Source organism: Telmatherina bonti (genome assembly GCF_933228915.1).
Source record: "Telmatherina bonti genome assembly, chromosome: 21".
NCBI classification, from domain to species: Eukaryota; Metazoa; Chordata; class Actinopteri; order Atheriniformes; family Telmatherinidae; genus Telmatherina; species Telmatherina bonti.
The window spans coordinates 13,589,275-13,609,942 of NC_136630.1; the positions used below are offsets into that span (position 1 = coordinate 13,589,275).

Here is a 20,668-nt window from a genome sequence, read left to right on the forward strand (position 1 = left end):
GCAACAATCTTACTTTTGACCTGACAGTTAATGGACACAATTATGCAAAGAAGAATGGACTGGATGTCTGATCATTTTTCTGAGGAGGATGGCAGTGTGAAAGTGAATAAAAAAAGAAAACGCTGTTGGATGGAAAACCTAGTTAACACATTGTCGGACAAACCAATAGATTCCCCTTTGGCCAAATTGTAAATGGTGTGTAATACTATCATCCAAACCAGAGACAAAATACATGAAGCACACCCATATGTAGGTTGTGGAATAATGCAGGTGTTTCACAATATTACTGAGCTCATGTCTGTGTAATTTATTCTCAAGTTCAAATGACATTTTAACAAAAACAAACCGAAACAAAAATTAATTGTTTAATCATTATCTCAATTGTTTTCATTTTTCAAAAGAAAATATAACCGATTTAGTTTTTAAGCATTGTTTCCTATTTATACATTTTCCCTACAAAAGTCTAAATTGTTTAAAGCAAAATATTTGAAAAAAATGTATTTATTTATTTTCTTTTACATTAATTTATTGGAATATTTAATCAATATGTATACCGACGATATTGTCAACGTTTACTGTGTTTTGTTTAAATAAAGTTCTTTTACCAACATGATCTCGTGTAGTCTCGCGGGATCTTTGCCATGCGTGTTTTGCAATGAGCCCTTCTTCACTTCCGAGAAGTACTTGTGACTTTAGCCGACCTGAGCCGAGTGTTTTTGCCGGTTTAGCATTTCAAAATGTTAATTCTGTCAAACAGAATAAAAATATGTTCGCTGGCTTTTACGGCGGTGCGCCTGTGCCACAGTGGCCCGGCAGCCGCTAACAAAAACCCGGTGGTTTACTTTGACATTGCTGCAGACAACGAGCCGCTGGGAAGAGTCACGTTTGTGGTAAGAAGAGCACAAAAAAAATACGCTGTTCACTGTGTATACACCGTACGTCAGCTTTTTAATTAAGTCAGTTTACAGAAAAACAAGTCATTCACATTTGACTCCTTGGCGTTTTTCATTTTCTTTTTGCAGCTCAACGCAGACATTGTGCCAAAAACTGCAGGTGAGTAATGTTTTATTCCTTTTATCTCACGCCAGACGGGTAAAGGTTGAACAGAAGCTGATCGTAATCAGGAAACTCTTGTCTGAGATTAATGTTAAGGTGTATAAATCTGTTGTGGATATTCAATTCAGTCATGTGACAGCTGTTACCATAATAATCACTTAGAGATGAATCAGTCAGTTTTGTTCTTAATATGTTAAAAGCAGGAGATTGTCACATTTTAAATGGATTTATTTTCTAATAATCTTGAAAATGTCTCAAATTAATTAACAAACTGATTTTTTAAAATGAGTTTTTATGTGGTTTGTTATCTGATTGAATGTAAAACAAGTTTGGCTGCAATCCAGAATTTAAACGCAGGCTGAGTACAGATGATTGAACAAGAAGCATTACTGTAAAATAAGTGAGATGGCGCGTGACTTTACATGTTTGTTCATGTAATCAGCCTGCAGTGACACATCCCAATTTCACTAAGCTTGTTCATTGGACTTTTTTTTTTTTTTTTTTTTTTTTTTTTTTTTATGCTGTAGAAAACTTCAGAGCACTGTGCACAGGAGAGCACGGCTTTGGTTACAAGGGATCGATTTTTCACCGGGTAATCCCTCAGTTCATGTGCCAGGTAGGTTCTCTTCCTTTTTTTTCTGCTTTGTGTCTTTGTTTTCCTGACTGAGCTGTTTTTATTGCAGTTACAGTTATTGGTTTTTGGTTTCAGGGTGGAGACTTTACAAACCACAATGGGACTGGAGGGAAGTCCATCTATGGTTGGAAGTTTCCTGATGAAAACTTCAAACTCAAGCACACTGGACCTGGTAATAAATCGCCTCTGCAAATAAAGCTACAAACCGTGCTGTGTTGTTGCAATGTGTCCATTACTGCTCATCATTTCCAAGAGTTTTCAGACACACTGAATACAACATTTGGGAAGCTGCATTGTTTTCAGCTGTAATATTGAAGTGCATGTAATTTGTTTATGTGATGAACCATTTTAAAGTTTCCCCAAGCAACCTGGTAGATATTGGAATGGTTTTATTATCTTGGACCAAAATATTGAGCCATGCACACTGCAGACATTATGTCTTGTACTATTAAAGAGGGAAAAAATGTTGCTCATATGTCAGAAACTTGCACATTTTTTTCAACATACCCATGTCATACTTATTTCCTGCCACAAGGTGTCACTATTTTCCTGCTCTTTGTAACTGTTGTAGCGTTTTTCCAATGAAAATTAATATATGCTGAAGGTTACTGTATAATTGTGATCAGTTGTATTGATCTGTGATTTACAGCTTTATTAAGTTCAATTTAAAACACTTAAATTATGCATTTTGTTCCTTTGACTTAACCGAGTCTGACCTTTTTGCATTTCAGGCGTCTTGTCTATGGCCAATGCTGGACCCAACACTAATGGATCACAGTTCTTCATCTGCACCGCCAAAACAGAATGGTATGAAACGTCAAGTGTTATTTAAAAGAAAAATAAATTCATTTAATTATGTGTTTTTAAGAAATTTGTCATACTGACTGGTGTGTTAAAAGTGTGTTTGTTTTCTGGAGACCTGCAGACAAAACAATAATACAAGTCTATAGTTTTTGCTGAACTGATGTGAGCAGGTGTGTGTAGTGTGGATATTGCAAACATAAGATGTGTTTAGTGAGTTTCCTACTGAATGAAAATGTAAACTAATTCATGCAAGAACATAAGATATTTTTGTTGATAATAATGCAGCACACATTTCAGCCACAGATTGCCTAAAGAAAGGACCTGAGTGTGAGGATGCTGTTGTAGTGCCATTGGCCTCCTTGCTGAGAGACTGCCAAAAAACATATATATCCACATTTGTTTTAGGGGCCTAAAATAGCAGAATCTCTGCAGGAACTGCACCATTGCTCAACATAAAGCAGCGATATTAAAACAAACCTCTTCTTCTTCATTTAGGCTGGATGGCAGGCATGTTGTCTTTGGCAGCGTGAAGGATGGAATGGACGTGGTCAAGAAAGTGGAGTCTTACGGTTCACGGTCTGGGCGAACCTACAAGATGATCACTATCACAGGCTGTGGACAGCTCAAGTAGAATCCCATGCGAGCAGTGGGAGCAGTCTTGGTCTCATCTCCTACAAATGGAGGAGTCAGTAAAAGAGGCTCATTCATCAGTCAGGGTTGAAAATAGATTTTTTTTTTTTTTTTGTACTCTAATGCCATGCTCATTTTTCATTTTGTAGGTAGCAATGAACACACTTAACGGACAACCTATAACAGATAAACTTTTATTGGAAATGTGTGCTTCTGCTGCATTTTTAAATGAAAAATGTGTATTTTTCAAGGATAAGGGCATTTATTTGTTTAAGAAAAAACAAAACAAAATAAATGAAAGTCATAAGATGATTTTTATCCAAGGTATTTTCATGTGGTGTGTACACACTGGTTTATTACGGTGAAGTTCTAGATATACTTGTCCAAGGCAAGGCAGGGATCTTAGTATTGCAAGACATCAATGGTACCTGCTGAGCTGAGCTACAGCCGTGCTATGTTGTTTTTCTCTTTTTGTGATATCTTAGCTTTTCTTTGCCAGTCTGTTTTGTGAATAGGAGCTGAGTCCAGATGAGGATTTTGCACTCGAGAACTGGCTCAATTAAAGCTGTTGAACTGAAAGATGTGTGCGTGGCTTTTTCAGGGAAAATGTTTTTCGTGCCAGGCCAGCTGAGGAGTAAGCTCTGTCTGTCATGTCTCGTTTGTTTACATGTAACAATGGAATTGCTTTAAAGTTTCTTTTGGCCTGTTTTTACTCAAAGCTCACTTTGTTTGAACTGTTTTTCTTTCTTTTTCTTTTTTATTTTAGAAGAGTGTTTAAGTCAAACCTTATTGTTTCCCTTTTTCATAAGGAACAATTCCCAAGTTTTCAACAGCATTGCAAGACCAAAAACTAACATCTGGATCAGTTGAAAGGGTATCATGTATCAGCCAAGACTAAGCAGACCATCCAAACTCTCACATCTATAAAGAAGGAGGGGGGGGGGGGGGCTCATATATAATTGCTGAAACAAAATTAAAAACACACCAAACATGTTTAAAATGCATTTTAATGCAGTAATACTCAAATTAAGGCACATTAAATGGAGTTTCTTGACATTTTGAGTAGATCAAAGGGTAATCCAGTTTTCTTAAATGTGTATTCATTACCACAATGACTACAAAAGACATCCCTAAAAACAATAAACACACAACTTTCCTTTATCCCCTTCACTTCTCCCCTTTTACTTCATATTACAAATGATATTTCCAAAAAAAAAAAAAACAGCACTTTGGTAAACCTTTCTAGCACTAAGTGCCAAGGTACGGCTGCAGTGATGACCTTTGTTAGTAACGCTTTCTACCACATTTTAAAACTTAAACATTCTAAAGACTAAATATTAGTTGACTGATATAATCTTTGTCAATGTATAATATTCAACAAACGGCTTCAAAATATATTCAAAAGTATTTACCACTTAGTACAGATACATGTTAATACTGCATATCCTTCTTGGTAAAGGGTTTGCATATTTTATACAGGGAAAAAAAAAAAGCACAATTTATTTCTGAAAATATACAAACAAGTAAAAGAGAATTTTCTTCTCAGACTTTTTCTTCCAAAATGGAGTGAAAACAGATAAGGAGCCAAAGTTTCTTCATTCACAGTTGGCAAGAGTTGTGGCTCACAGTTTAAACTTCAAATGAATCAAACAAAAAACACCAAAAACTGAGGAAACAGCAAATTCAGAACTATTCATCTCCACTGAGAGATATGAAAGAGGTTGTTCATCAGAAAGAGACTTATGTCCGGAGTCACAGTGTCAGAGGATAAAATGTGATAATTAACCATTAGATGCATCGCAGTACAATAACTCTATTAGGTCTTGCTAGAAACTATAATGTCACTGTCTCTTTCTGATAAAACCACAAGGGAGTATTTAAGGCAAAGAGTGTGTGTTACTGCACGCGACGGCAATAATAGCCGAGGACTTTGCATTTTTCACACAGGTGCTGTGGATGCTCCTTGCTCTGGTCAGACACGTCCAGCCCATCAGGTTTCTCCAGAGGTCTCTGAAATAAAACAATAGTTAATCTAATGTATAAATATTTGTAGTATTTATATTCATGCTTATTAGAGATGTTAGATATCGGATAAAATAACATTCAAATAATAAAATACATTATCAGAAATGATTGTTTTTTACTTTTTGAATGACAACTTTTACACAGTATGTGCATATTGTATATGAAATTCTTTAGCTAAACCTCCTTTAACTCAAAGTGGCTAAATATTAAAGATGCTATTTATAGTTTTCCACATATTTTGTTTTCTTGGCACTTGCTCCAGAAATATCGGTAACAATTAAGATCAGTATCGAAAATTAAGAGTTGGACAAAATCGGTATATTGGATATCAGTAAAAAAGCTAATTTTTTTACTGATAAATATTGCATACATGGGGTTTAGTGCCTAAAGTAAATATATTTTACAGTTTTATGTTTATTTCAAATTTCAATTATTCTTTTTAATGTGCTTTCCCACTGGTGCAAATAATGTTTAAAACAAATCAGAAATATTTCAACTTCATTTCAGCAAGCACAGTTAAAGCAACACTAACCTTTTTACAACCTTAAAACTCTCATTTTAACTTGTTTTATTGCCACTCGACATTCGTTATGCACATTACGAGGGCTGTTGTTGCTTTGCAGGATCTCAGGGTTTAGAAACTCCACTTCCCAACTTTATGTTCCAGCCCGAGCATCACGTGACATCCGCTTTGGGATTTATGGCACAATGTCACATGCAAGCAACTGAATATAAACACGGTGGCCACTTTGGAAACACACCATGGCTGATTCAGCAAAGAAAGCCACGAGGATTGAAAGAAGCTTGGAAAAAAATAAAGTGTATCTTCCAAGAGATAAGATTCAACATCTGAGGGATTTTTACTTGCTTGAAAGAGCTAAGAGAAGAGACAGGAAGCAGGACGGATTCTGGAATATCTTTCATTGGGACACCACAAGGTGGGAAAATCTGCCGAAGCTCTTTAGCGCTGCTTTAATGAGTCGATTCTATCAGAAACATGCGCGTTGTTTTGATGGATGCAGGGATTAAGAACAAAAAAAAATTTAGTGAAAGAACAGGATCATCATGGTGACGGATCATGGCGTCTACGTCCCCATATTCTTCACTGTATGGATGAATTTAAACATTAATCTCAATGAGAGGACAGTGGTCATTTGATTATTTTTTAAACAGATGTATAGATTACCCTCATTAAGTTGTCTTCATGCAAAAGATTTTTTGTAGGAAAAAAAAAAACCCTGTAAAGTAGCTTTTGGCTCCAAGGGTCAAGCTACAAGGAAATACACTGTCACACCATGTAGCCACAAAGCATGCAGTACTTTACTGCTATGTTAAGTGCAGCAAAGCAATGTTCTCCTGCCAGTGTTTGACTGCACAGGTCAGCTTAAATCAGTGAGTAGAAACCCATTTAATACTCCACAGCATCTGTATGAACAGGATATGAAGCTGTTTCCTGATGCTCAGATGCGCCGTTACCTGCTTATGAGGGTATACGTTGATGTGACACTTGATACATTCTTGTCCCATGTTGGCCCAGGAGTTCCCACTCATCCACTTCCTCTTGCATTTAGGGCACTTGTATTCCCCGAAACACCTCTTCTTTCCCTGATAAGGGGTCAGGCCTTCACCTTTGGGTCGAGCCTGAAAAGGAATTTAAAGCACTCAGTATCTGGATTATTGAGCTCATGTGTAACCCAACTGTGACATGTAGGCCTCAACAGCTTTGCAAACATTTTGGCTTTTGCCTCTCACCACCTTTAAAAAGGAGACTGATGGACCTGTTTGGTTTCTTTGGATGGAAGCCAATTCAAAGCTCTGTTTGATTGCAACAGGACACGATAGCAGCCTCGTTGGTGGGCAAGGGAGTCAAGTTTTGTCTACAGAATGGAATGATTATTTATGGTTTCTCAGTACAAGTTAAGAGTTAGTTTTCTTTGATGACTGATAAAGCTTTATGGTGCTGAGTGAGCCTTATAGTTCACATATTTCTTATCTTCTGAATTAGCTGCATGGGGATGGTGTAGATACTTAAAGTTATTCCAAAGACGTTGTTATATACTGCTTGATTTGATTTTTTTGTTGGACAGAGAAAAAGGAGTTTCAGCTTTCCCATTAGGAATGAACCCCCTCCCTCCAGCTGTGTTCCCAGGGGACCATGAAGGAGGCCTCAGCCTGTGGGGCAACCAATGGAAGAGACTGCACTGATGTAGGACAAATACCTCAGGCCCTCAGTCATCCCTCCCAGCTGCCTGCAACTAGCCAATCGGAGCACACAGGATCTGAGCAGGGAGGAAATAAAACCCAGATGAACTCTGTACTTTAGTAACATGTCAAAATCCTGCACTCATCCTGGAAGAAAGACCTCATCAAGAAAAGTTTTAAACGAGAAGTATGTTGCCTGAAAAGTGAGGCAAGTTAAGATAATGCAACGCAACATTCATCGTTTTGATTTTACAGCACCCGTCAAATGTCATGTTTAAATCTCCACGGATAATTTTACTTCATTTCCAGACCAACATTTTTAACAAATCCTGTCTGAGGTTCCAGCCAAGTCACTTGTTCAGGCGACTGCGAAGCATGTTCAAGCATTTGCATCAATCAGCCACTATGAGGCACTGAAGGAGGTCACCTCTGATGGCAGCCCACACTTTTTCAGGCGCCGACAGGGAGAACAGACAGATCACCATCTTCCTGAGGGCGGAAACAGCTTTCACTCCTCAGAGCAAGCTAAACAAACTCTGCCTACAGCCTGGAGCCCGCAGGGCATCAAGGGGCATGGACACTCCAGAGTTTCCAGTGATCCCCTCAAAGATGTCACAATGACAGGTCACATGTGATAACCTCACTTATGACCTTGACATCTAAAGGAAATTCTTATGGAAGGCAGGAAAGATTTAGTAGAGGCCGTCCATCTACCTAACACACCACGGCAACGTCACACATACAAGGTACACAGGAATTCTGTTCTTTTTCAAAAAAGACTAAAGAAACCTCTTGAAAAAGTCAATACTTTGAATTACTTTTACCTTTAAGTATTTTATATTAATTGTGTGATCCTACTTTTGCAGCCAAAAATGGAAAATGTCTGTTTTCAAGTTAAACCCAGTTGCTACAGTGAGTTTGCAAAACACTTCACTTAGAGATGGAAATCTACATGCAGCTATTCAAGTTGATTCTAATTCAGATACCATGTGGGACAGGATGTGTGTATGGGTGTGTGATAGGCCGATTTACATCTGTTTCGTTTCCAGTTTATCTCCCTGCTACAACACACTAATCATTACCAAGAGGGTTGATATGTTTCAGGATTTCCCCAAATATCACAGTTGAGCAACTGATTAGTAAAATCATTAATAAAAAGGTTATAATATTATTGTTATATTTTATTTTGATATGATTTGTCGAGCAACCATTTTTGCATAAAATCAACATTGAACAGTTAAAACATTATAAAGAGTTTTTGTCACAGTATTTGTTACATAAGTTAGACATAAGTTTATGGAGAATATAAACACGAAGAAAGTCTTTTTTAAAGAATTTTTTTTCCCTCTGGACAGAACGGGGCTTTAGTGGAGCTGGAGGAGGAGCACATGTCCGCAGGACTGAACTAGCCTCAATACACCAGTTTTAAACATGTCGGTGGCATTGGAAGAGCCTCTTCAGCTGACACAAGAGTCTAAAGTAAATATTAATGCTTTTATTCCTGTCTCTGTAACCACTTGACTACTTTCCAAGCGGAAGCAGATCATATGGTTTTGCTCTGCCAGAACACGCACTATACTTCAAAGAAAATGCACACACCAGACCAAATAATTTTTTTTTAAAAAAGCGTAGGAAAGTGGAAAAAGAAATACCACAACAGTACAGTGCTTTTTTTTCAACAACACAAACTGCATCACAACAGCAAAGCTTTGCAGGTGAAGAGTCTGTGGGAGTGATGAACTGGCCTGCCTGCTACTTTTCCCAAACTGAAAACATTTGGCACATCATAAAACGGAAAACGTGGCAACAAGAGCAAAGGACTGCTGAGCAGCGCCTACATGAAGCAAAATGTAAAACGTTCCTGTCCTTAAAGTCCAGCAAATTGTCCCCCTTAAAAGAAGAGAGGATGCTGCATTCCTCTGATCCAGCGTTTGAGATGTGTTGCTGCCTTCGAAATCAAAATTATCTAAAAAATTTAATTAAATGGCAAAATGATCCAACATTTGATATGTTCTTTAGGTTATATTCGTTCATTCATTATCCTGACCGCTTAGTCCGATAAAGGGTTGCAGGGAAGCTGGAGCCTATCCCAGCAGTCTTTGGGCTGTTTATCTTCTACTGGGAATAAAATATGTATTTCTGAGATTAGTTTATTGTTGCATTCTGTCTTTATTTTAAATTTACACAGCGTTTCGAATTGGAGTTGCACAAATGACATGTAAATGAGGAAAAAAATATATTATTAAAAAATATTAAATGACTTTGTTCATATTATCTGCAAAGCAAGAATGTGAATTCCAATGTAAATCATGCAAATGTTACATTTTGGGTTTTTTTGGGGGGATTTTTAAAAAAATAATTGTTAAACATATCATCTGCTAATTTTGATAATTTAAAAAATCAAGAGATCATCAAAATCACAAAAAAGCAGAAATCAAGAATGTCATTTCCAGGTTTTTAGAGAGTTTATAAAAATAAAGGCTGAGATACCATGTGATCCATTTACATCGGAACAACATGAATGTTAAATGGCCAGATGTAAGTTGATCTACCAGTATAATTTACATTTCATTTAATTATCTTTGTCTTAAAAACAAACTGAACAGCTACAATATGTTTCTCTGAGCATATCTTTGACGATAACCATTTACGCAGCCTGAAACTAAAACCACAAAACTGTTGTGGAACTAATTCATGTCTTTATTTTTATTACAGCATCAGCCATAACTCATGCAGTGCACTTTAAATCCACCTCAGAGCTGCTGTAGATATGCTAAGATCCTTATATCCTGGTGAGAGAAACCCAGGAGGTGGCTGCCATCATCTGGAAGCCATCAGGATAAACAATGGCCTACTCCAAATCCTCAGGCCCCCCTGCCCCTTTCCTCTTCCCCAGCTCTCTTCCCCCCATGAGGCATTCAACCTGGCGAGCACTAGCCAACTGGATACTATGTAGTCAATTACTCACTAACAAAACCACAGTCACTCTCCCACTTTAATTTGTCTCAGACCCCCACCAGCTGTTGCCAAACCAAAACAACGCATTAATGCCTGGACTGAAAACCACCACAGTACATCAGCTATGTTTTAGAGACTCTTAATCCCACTTGAGTAAGAAAAGCGTTTATCACTTTGTGAAGCTGATTTTCTCCAGAGGCAATTGTTTCTGACAACCAAACAGAGGAGATCATTTCTAGAATAACAGATCATTTTCTCTGGTTATTTATGCAGTAGAAATACCAAACATTCATCTGTGATAGTCTCCAAAATGTAAACGTGTAGTTTTTTTGTCTTTTTATATCTGTGTCAAATGAGCATTTGTCACACAAAACAAGCTATTTGAAGACAATAACTTGAAACAAATTCTTTTTCTGCGAGCATGCTGCCAGCAAACACAATGAACAAACAAGATTAGCCTTAAACTTAGTTATGGAGTCATGTAACAGGTTTTAGCATTTGAAACAAAAGTTCTTATAATATATTATAAATAAAAATGCAGCATATTAATATGTTTGGATTTGGTCTACTCATACTTGCAGTGAACTAAAATGGGAAATGTAATATTTTGGCTTAACAGCAAATAAAATCTAAACATTCAGATGCAAATTAATATGATTATAATATTCTAAAACATATCAAATATTTAGTCTGAGAACTTCTGCATAGTTAGCAGAGTGACACTTGAAAAGACACAAGCTACAGATCATGCTGGCGTGTCATTGTCTTGTTCCTGCACAGCTGCTCTTCAGGTGCTGAATCAGCAGTTCTGTCTTTACACAGGTTTAAAAATAGTTAGTTTTCCTACAGTAATACAAAAAAACTCTGAGATGTTGTCTAGCTGAGATAATTCATGTCTGACAAAACTGTGCTTTATCTTTCACCCTTTAGAAGCATCAATCTGTTAAATCACTGCTTTATGTAAAGCACACAGCTGTTTCTCTCGCTGAAATCCTTGCATGATTCATCCAAAATAGATGTGATTCGATACAAAATAAAAAAGGACAAAAGGGCAGATGATTAGTTTTGTATTATCTTAGATTTTCAATTCATTGCACCCACTGCTGAGAGCACACAGAGCCTTTAAGCATGCAGAATGGTTCCCACGGACACTCATACTTTACACTTCACACAGAACTGCTTTTATTGGGGGGAGGATAAGCTGCCAATGCGAACTCTGCTCAGTCCAGAGTCTGACTAAGCTCTAACCATGCTGATGACATATACAGCTGTAAACGGGTATTGTATTTCACAAAAAGTGAATGGCAGAGGCAGGTGGGCTGGCAGACAAACAAGAAACCCAACAGCAAAGTATTTCCAACTTCAGCAGAAAGCATAAGGTGTGGAAAGTAGACTCGTAGATTTGCAGCAATCCTAGTAAAAGAAAGAAAATCTAATCACATTATCTGGCTGCGTTTACTAAAGAACAGGCAAACTTGTCAGTTGCAGTTACTGCTTCTTTCCTTCCCATCTTTTTTTTAATCCATAAAACTGGAAAAACCATCACTTAAAATTGTCAGATCCTCCAGGAAAGTGATGTCATCTTTAAAACATGCAGCAACAAAAAGACCGACTTCTGCAGCGTTTTTCCTATAAGTTCATTAGCTTTGAGCAGATGACAGACACAGTTTTATCAAAGAGAGTCTATCTGCCCCACATTCCAGGGTTTCCTCTATCTCGCTTGTCCTCCTCAGCAGATGTTTCAGCCAAAAGCAACTGACAGCACATTGTGAACAGATAAGACTGCTATCAACAGCAAAAACAAAAGGACCAAAGCAGTGGTAATCAGTCAGTGTTGCATGGGGTAGCAGGATTATCTGTTTCCAAGCTCAGCTATAGACGTTACTGTTCCACCTGAATGAAGGTGCAGTGTCCAGCCTGAAACATTGCTGCTACACTTTAAGACACCTCTGCATCAGCTTCATTTTGAAAGTTAGGAAATGTGTTACATTTTTTCCGTATGTAATCGGAGAAACCACAGATGTTGCCACCTACTGGCTCTTAGAAAGAGTCAAGATTTAACCTGTGCAGAACCAGAGCTAGAGGCAATACCCTTCCTATTTATGCAGTACATGCATGTTTGTAAACTTTACTAGTGACAACTTTTGGAGGAAATCACCTTGTAGGAACTCTTTCAGCTTTTCCAACTAACACGTCTTCATAACTGTAACTGCGAACTGTTTTGCAATAAATTCTGTTAGTTTCTGCAATATATAAATACTCCCATGTGGTAAAGCTTGTCTGTTTTGTGTATTACTGTTTGGTTGTACTTAAAGTTTGAGCAAATAGCAGAAAAGTTACAACACTCTGCTTTCCCACAAAGACAGAAGACAGAAGGAAATGTCTAGCTTGTCCCTGTACAAGAAGGGAACATTTCTGCTCATTAACAGCTTGTAAGCTCAGAAATAAAGAAATGCAGAGACATCAGGCGGGTTGCTGGGGGCCGATGTTTCAGCAATTGTTGTTTAACTGTAAAATTTGTCGTTAAATGATGAGCAAAAGGAAGACAAGATGCAGGGGTTGACACTTTTAACTTTTTGGCGTCATTATTTCCTACACACTGGAGCTAAAAATATATTTGTTCATCCTTAAATACTATATATAAATGATTAGATTCTTTCATTCCCTGCAGTTATCAAGAGTTCCCCTGTCCAACGCGACTGTCGAAACAGGCTCTTCCCCTCCATTCAGAAATGATTAAACTGTAACTGTAAAGACATACACCCACTTCCTGTACAACTAGTGTTTCCAAAAACACACTGTGGATGCTGCCGTCTCTGCGCAGCTGACTCGCTGGGTTTTTAAATGTGAGCCTGATAGTCGCAGAGAGACGGAGATGACTCCAGCCAAGAGGAGCTGTGCGAACAATACAGCCTGACTTCCTGACCTTTGCTTCCACAGCGCCTCCACAGAAACAATGCTCTCCTTATTTATTCCAAGCCCTTCCCAGCCATACACCCATTTACTGTCAGCGCTGTTGCTTGTATTTGTGCTTTGCAGTGACCAGGTCCAGCTACTTAATTGGTAAGGGGGTCCATTAAAATGCTGCGACCCCAAAGTTAAGATGGTCACATATGGTCATTTAGTTTAAAGAGTCTTAAAGACACTATATTACCAAAGGAAGAAGGACTTTCAGCTTTGCATCCTTTTTTTTTTAACAGCAAGCTGGACTAGAAGAAGTGTCTGGAGCCAAACATGTAGTAAAACATCAAAAGAGCAACCAAAGTATGAATGTCAGCTGTCTCGAGCTAAAAATGCCTCAGATTCCACACAACAAGAACAAAAAGCTGATTGTTCATTAGTTACAGATTCAGAAGAACATTCAACTGAAGAGACTTTTTGTCATGACGACAGCTCCATAATCACCATCTTGGGTCGAAATATATTAACAACACATGATGAAATCTGACATCATCTTTCGAAAGCAGAGCAAAAGAAGCAAAAGAGCCAGGCACAAGAAATGGAGTCCAGATTTTGCACATTTGAAAGGGAGTGGCTTTAAAGGAGAAACATCACGTAACGTCTTAACATGCTCCTCAGCGCTCCAATATACACTGTTTACCGCTGACGTGCATGCATCTCCCTGAGTACAGCAATGGCAAAACATCTTATCACTTTTTTTCTTTTACCTTCTCAGTCTTCTGAAAGTGTACACCCGTGAGTCCACATTTCTCCAAGAAAAATGTTGCTAAAGGCTCTGCACACTCCACTTCCTTTCTCATCATGGAAAATCTTTGATTCTTGTCTACTGAAACTTTAGTAGAGACCGGTGATGTACGGAGTTCTGTGCACATTGATGCTAATCATTTGTTACATCAATCCATGAAGAACTTTTTTTTTTTTTTTTAAAGTTCAGCCGATTTTTAAAACCCTTTTTAAAACTATAAATGGTTTTCATTCAGCTGTATTTGGTAAAATAGACTTAATTTAAAAAAAAATAAAACCCCTCACAGATGACATACACATATCCTATCAAGACATGTGATTTTGGTACTAATGAAAATGATTTAGACACTTTTTCAAGTTGCCGAGATTTTGTTTTCGTTAAAGAAATCTTATTTTTTCCTTATCATTCTTCAAACATATCCAAAAGTAAAGATAATAAAAACCTACTTAAACATAAGTATTTAGATAATCTGTTATGGACTGGTGCTCTGGTTTACCTAAAGTTTAATCAATTTTCAGTAAGATTAGACACCAACTAGACTAAAATCCATGTGTGCCGAACTAAATTCCTCAGATGAAATAAAAGAAAGAAGTCATACACCTGTCTGTTCATTTTCCTACGTTTGCTGGTGCATGTCAGAGCAAAAGTCAAGTAATTTGTTTTCGTAGTCCACAGACCTCACGAACAAGATTAATTTAAAGCAAAGATTGGCAGAAAGTTACAAACTCCTTCAGAGTTTGCATACCCCAAGTAAACGGTAATATTTCTTTTGGAAATGGGAGATAATTAATAGCAGCAACAGGCTTTCTAGATGTGACACAGTATAAGAACCAACCCCTGGAACAGGTCTCCTCAACTACTCACAAAACTTTTTGTATTTTTCCCAGCATGCACACAGAAACCCGTTTAGATAATTCAGACAGTTGAATTCAGTGTGTTAAGTATGACTGCCTCAAATTCATTTCACTAATGCTGCTACACTACACTACATGGTGACTTCTGGCTTTGCACACAACTGCCTAAACTCAACTAATGCATGCAGACTTATGGCAATGATGGTTAGCCTCACAGCACTAATGCCGTTCCTACAACATTTAATTGGGAACGGGAATATTTCTCCAAAATAGAGTGGCACATGACCAAAACATCACCTGAAAATGAGTATACAATCATATTCATTGAAGTTTAGAAGACTAAAAGGAAAGGCTGTAAAATATCTCAATTCAAGATAATACAGAAAACTTTGCTTTGTTCAGGTGCTGCTCTTTTAGAAATACATGATAAACCAAAGTGGGGTGGTGTGTGTTTTGGCTCATCTGCGTATTTGTGTCTGTTGGCTGTTCAAGTTAGTTGAAGAACTGTTTGGTTGTGTTGTTTGTTTTTTTTTCCCTTGAATTGCATATACCCCACCCTGCATTACTAAAACTGCTATTCACATCTTTTTTCAAAAAAATTGCCAGGTGTGCACAGATGTAAAAGTGTTAAGAACTATAGGTTCATTGGAGAATATTTTTTCAACATTCCTTAGATTCCTACAAGGTCGGGGTTCTACACTGAACTGTACCAATTTTCCCTTTGTTGTCAGTGATTGAAGCCATGGGTTTTCAGAGAAAAGACCAGAGGAGGGGACAAATCAACTGTGGTTTAAGTTTTGCAGAATAAACCATCAGTTTCTGCTCATTGTTTTTAAGTGAAAGGGTAGGCTTTCCTTTCTGCTGTTTGCCATGAACTGGATGAAAGTTTAATATTACTCTCATATAAAAAATATGTAGGCTAGCTGGAGCCAGCAGATTGTTAACTAGCTTGGCATACAGGCTGGAAAGAAGGGGGGATAGCTAGCCTGGCTCTATTTAAAAGTAACAAAATGCTTGTAATTTTCACTCTAAAGCTCAGAAATGATGAATTGTTTGTTTAACCATCATAAAAAGTGTAAAAGAAACAATGACAAGGAGGTGTGCATTTTAAGAGAGCCAGACTGGCACAGCTAAAACAGCTAGCTGCCAGTTCCTGCTACACATTTATAATACAGTTGCAATACAAGTACACAGCTACACTACAAGTGCTTTTTATTTTCCACTAGTTGTTTATTTAACTACTTATCTTTGTTTTCTTCATCAAATGTGTTTTATTTTGCGTTGTAACGCTGCCAGACTAGCTAATGGCTATCTGATAGTTCCCATCACATATTTACGGTACAGATGCAAAAGTATTTTCTTTCAACCACAACTGCTTGTCTTATATTATTTCTTATGAGATTAGAAAAGTCAACTTTTTTAACTCATACTATATGGCAGGGATATTTATTTCAGCCCTACTAGAGCCACAATCCAGCAGGTTTTCTATGTATTCCTGCTTCAACACACCTGAATCATATTAGGTTCTGCACAAACACTCATTAATTTGAGTCAGTTGGGTTGGAGCAAGGATACATAGAAAACCTGCTGGATTGCAGCCCTTGAAGGACTGAACTGAGTAAACCTGCTTTATGGTATCATGTCAAAAATTAAAAGGGCAGCCACACAACATTATTATCTATGAAGTCATCAGACAATGTTGTACCTTTACCATGAAGGAATCACAAAAATATAAAGGTATTTTACTTCTTCATCACATTACTGACCAGGTTTACCAGTTTCTTAAGTCTGTTTCTTTGACACGTCCACCAACCACTTTATTTTATTTTAACAACTTAACAACTGTCAGGCATTTCCCTCTGGACATGATCAATGAGGAACCACAGCTGCACATAAAGCAGTCGTAATATTTCTTTCATGTTTGCAGGAAAGGTCGTGCCCACTTCCACACAGAAACCTATCATCTTTCATTAAGGCCAGCTCCAAGATCCAGTCTGGCATCTGCTGCTCATTACCAGTCTGCCATGGTACATCGAATTCAAATATGTGCTGAGGAATCTATTTCACACTGAAAAAATAATGCAAACAATATATTCTAACATCTGAATTTAGAGTTTTAATTCAAACTCCAGGGGTGGGTGCCTACAAGTGTGAGGAAACACATGGATTTAATCTCAGTTTCTGTTCTAAATGCCATCAAAATACGCCACCATATTCTCTTGATCTCTTTCTCTTTGCCACACGGCACTTCATATGTTCTGTGAATATTTTTCAACTATGTAACAAACAGCCCACACACCACACAGCTGTTTCAGTTTAGGCTGTCATAGATCTGCTTCTGACTGATGTGCAGCATCACTGACAGGCTCACCTGAGGGCAATCTTTGATGTAGTGTCCTTTGTTGAAGCAAAGGTGGCACAGGTAGTTGGGCGGCGGCCTTTTGCTAGGCTTGCGGGTCTCTGGGGAGAGGGAGAGGTCTGAGAAATGGTCGGCAAGAGAGCTCAGCCCCTCCACAATGTTGTTGAGGGACCCATAGGGTGAGGATCTTTTGTAGAAATTGTTATTCAAGGTCTGTCAGAGAAAAACACAAATTAAAAGGATCAATTAGTAGTATTGAAATAATCAGATTTAAAATGGTCGCTGTTAATAATTTCTCTTTATTTAGTTTACAAACTGAAAACTGCTTGTAATGAGAGCAAATGCCTGCTGTTTCTACTTGAAAACTATTTATAAATTTCCCTTTTATGAATCTACTAGTCTTATGTTCAGGTCTGAACAAAAGTACCTCTCTGGTCACAAGTCAGAGTAAGTTATTGTTGAGGCTCGACAATGACAAGACAGCTCACATGACCGGTCAGTCCGTCACTCTGATTGATTCTCCTGTTTGTTGCTCTGACAGTACAACCAGCATTATTTGGTTTCTGCAGATGTGCAGTCTGCTGTGTTTACTGTGCGAACCAATGGTGTCCATTTCCTCATTAGAACAAAATGCCTTTGTCATCCATTCCTCCAACTGTTCCCACTGGCAGGACATAATCAGTATCATTGTGCTTCTGGAGGAGACGGGTGCTTATGGCACTGTGGGGAAAACATGAAGACCAGGCTGCAGACACTGTCTGCTCTGAAGGCATCACAGACAACGAATTGTCAATTCACTCTGTCATCATTGATTATTATATACCATAGCCTGAATAGTCTATGTGTAAAATCATGAGTTTAAATGATTTTGTTTTGAGTCAAACTTGAATACACCAGAAAATAGTTTCAATTTAAATTTTTAATGTTTTTCTTTAGTGGGTAAGCACTGAATTAAGCAAAACAGATACCGATAAGTTAAGACTGCATACTCCTCTGGATGCAGAGGCCAGCCAGGGTGAGCTGTAGCATTTTTAAAACCTTATGAGAAGTCCTTCTCAACCTGCCTGTTCCTCCTCCAGCTGCTCACTGACACCAGAACGGTTTGAACACACTCAGGCACTATATCAGGATACAAAAAACATATTCATATACTGCCCACTAACCACACTGCAACCCAAATGAAGGCATGCAGGTGAGGTTTACTGTATGCAGGAAGAAAATAGTCAGCAGAGAAAAACAGATGTTAATGAAAAGATTTTTTTTTCCCCTGTGCAGTAAAAAGATGAATCCGTGCAGATATAAGTATCATCCACTGAGTTAAATAAAGTGATAAAACTGTCGTGCAAAGTGTTGTGTTAGTGCAACATTTCATTCATTCTACCTCACTGTTCAGATGGAAGAAGTTGTTGAGATAGTTGGAGCTCAGATCCGTTGCGCTGCGCTTGTTCACGTCTTGAGAAGAGTCCGACTCGATTTTGAAGGCGTCAAAAGCGCTGCTAGGAGTGTCTTGTAAAGACATATAAACCCAGCTGAGCAGCTGTGCGGGCTGGTACACACCGGTCTCTATAGCAGACATCATATTGTCTCTGGAGGACTGCGCCTCTCCAAACAGCACTGTCAGAACCGCCGAGATTTCTGGTTCATCCAACTTATTTCAGTCATCCCTCTGCTCCGACTGACTGGATGGAATCCTTATGACCACCCTGAGAAAGCTTTGGGAGAACTTTACAAACGGGACAGCGGTCACAGTGGGGTGGGGTGGGGGGTTGAACGGCGGAAGGACTCAGAGCCTTGGTGCTGTTTGGATCACTGAAGCCGCGCTTGGGACAGGACTCCGGGTTGCGTCACGGAGAATAGGAGGTCCCACATAGTCTGCGTCTCTGCGTATACTTACTTACCATGAATTTGTAGAAGCCGAATAACATCACAGGGATCTTTACAAGGCAGTTTTATCTACTAAAGTTTGTGGGGAAGGAAATGTTATAATTTATACTCACGATTCATCGTTTGAAAAAAAAAATTAAAAAAGAAAAACAATAAAATACATCATTATATACTGGGCTTTAGTTGGAAAAAATATTCCTGTTTACATATTTAAATAGTAAATTAATCAAAAGTAAAAAGATTTCATTTAAATTTATTTATTTAGGATTAACTACATCAACCACCGGACACCCCCCCAAAAAACTTATCTACAAGTCTGCTGCCACCTAGTGTTTGCTTTTCAGCCATGTTCACATATTGCTCCTACAAGTAACCCTGTGCTGTTTAGAAAGTTTTACATTAATTCACGGTGCAACTTGTTTAATTGATTTAGTTTATTTTCATTAAAACTACAGACAATATATTAAAAAACAAAAAAACAGTCCATAATTTAAAATTAAACACTACTCAGTAAAAAAAAAAAAAAAAAAAAAGTGGAATAAAAGTAAAAATAAAACACACAAAGGACAAGCTCAGTTCTCCCTCAGTCCTCCCCTAAAGAGAAAAGGGACTGTCTACCTTATCAGTGGACCAATCAAAAACCTGCATTTCTGGAGAGGAGAGAATTGCTGCACAATTGTAAACATTACCATTTTCTAAATGTCTTTTTCTTTTTCTTTTTTTTATAGATGTGTTACATTCAAATCTAAAATTATTCATTTTTACCCATGAAATAGTTTTCTGTTTCAAGTTAAACCTCTGCTGCAAAGGAGTGTGGCATGTAGCTGCTGAAGGCAGTGTAACAGAGGGAATAAGGTTTGACATATTTATGTCAACAGTATTCAAAACTACATCGGAGTGCTTCCCAGCCTCACAAACTGAGGCCTATCAAAAAATATTTAGCAACACAGAAGACATGCTGACTACCAGAATTAGCTGCTTCTCATTTAACTACATCATTTATTGGCCCATGTAAGACTGATTGAAAACTGAAAAGAAAGGTTTCACTGGGGCATCAAGATAAGGCCAGAACCAGTCTCTACAGGACCTTCATGACATGTCATGTGAGAACAACAGAATTCTCTGACTCTTTTAATGATATTAGGTTTTATAGATAGTCTAAATCCCAAACTCTGACACATCATTCCTAAAATGTTGAGGCACTGCTGTTCACAGTGTTCCATTATATATTGTATACCATTAGCACTTTAACGAACAGCACAAGGTTGACCAAAGTGCTGCACAACTGGTAAAACACAGGACAGAAATAAAACACATAAGACTGACTTATAAACACTAAAAACAAAGAAGACATTTGGAACAGATGGTAAAATAATGTCAATCTCACACTAAGTCAAAAGACAAAGAATAAACGCCTGATTTCAAACTAGTTTTAAAAACATCACCCGAGGAAGCTCATTCCAGAGCTTTAATCTGCTGTTATTCCTATTTCTAGTGTTGTAGGGTGCAGGTCTATACCAGAGAGCAAAATAAGGAAACTGCCATCCCTTATAATC

General features: G+C 37.9%; 2 protein-coding genes across 2 annotated transcripts; one reads left to right on the forward strand and one right to left on the reverse strand.

The window, feature by feature from the left end:
• The first annotated feature begins 653 nt into the window (after positions 1-653).
• LOC306771333 (peptidyl-prolyl cis-trans isomerase A-like) lies at positions 654-3,697 on the forward strand. Its single transcript, XM_079260495.1, has 6 exons — positions 654-890; positions 1,023-1,053; positions 1,584-1,672; positions 1,766-1,862; positions 2,422-2,497; positions 2,990-3,697. The coding sequence occupies exons 1-6, from the start codon at positions 738-740 to the stop codon at positions 3,123-3,125; spliced, it is 582 nt and encodes a 193-aa protein (XP_079116621.1). The 5' UTR covers positions 654-737; the 3' UTR covers positions 3,126-3,697.
• A 416-nt stretch (positions 3,698-4,113) lies between these two features.
• LOC306771215 (zinc finger CCHC domain-containing protein 24-like) lies at positions 4,114-18,998 on the reverse strand. Its single transcript, XM_079260327.1, has 4 exons — positions 18,610-18,998; positions 17,241-17,441; positions 6,626-6,790; positions 4,114-5,134 (listed from the first exon to the last, which is right to left on the reverse strand). Exons 1-4 carry the CDS (start codon positions 18,805-18,807, stop codon positions 5,021-5,023), a joined length of 678 nt encoding a protein of 225 aa, XP_079116453.1. The 5' UTR covers positions 18,808-18,998; the 3' UTR covers positions 4,114-5,020.
• Between the last annotated feature and the right edge of the window lie 1,670 nt (positions 18,999-20,668).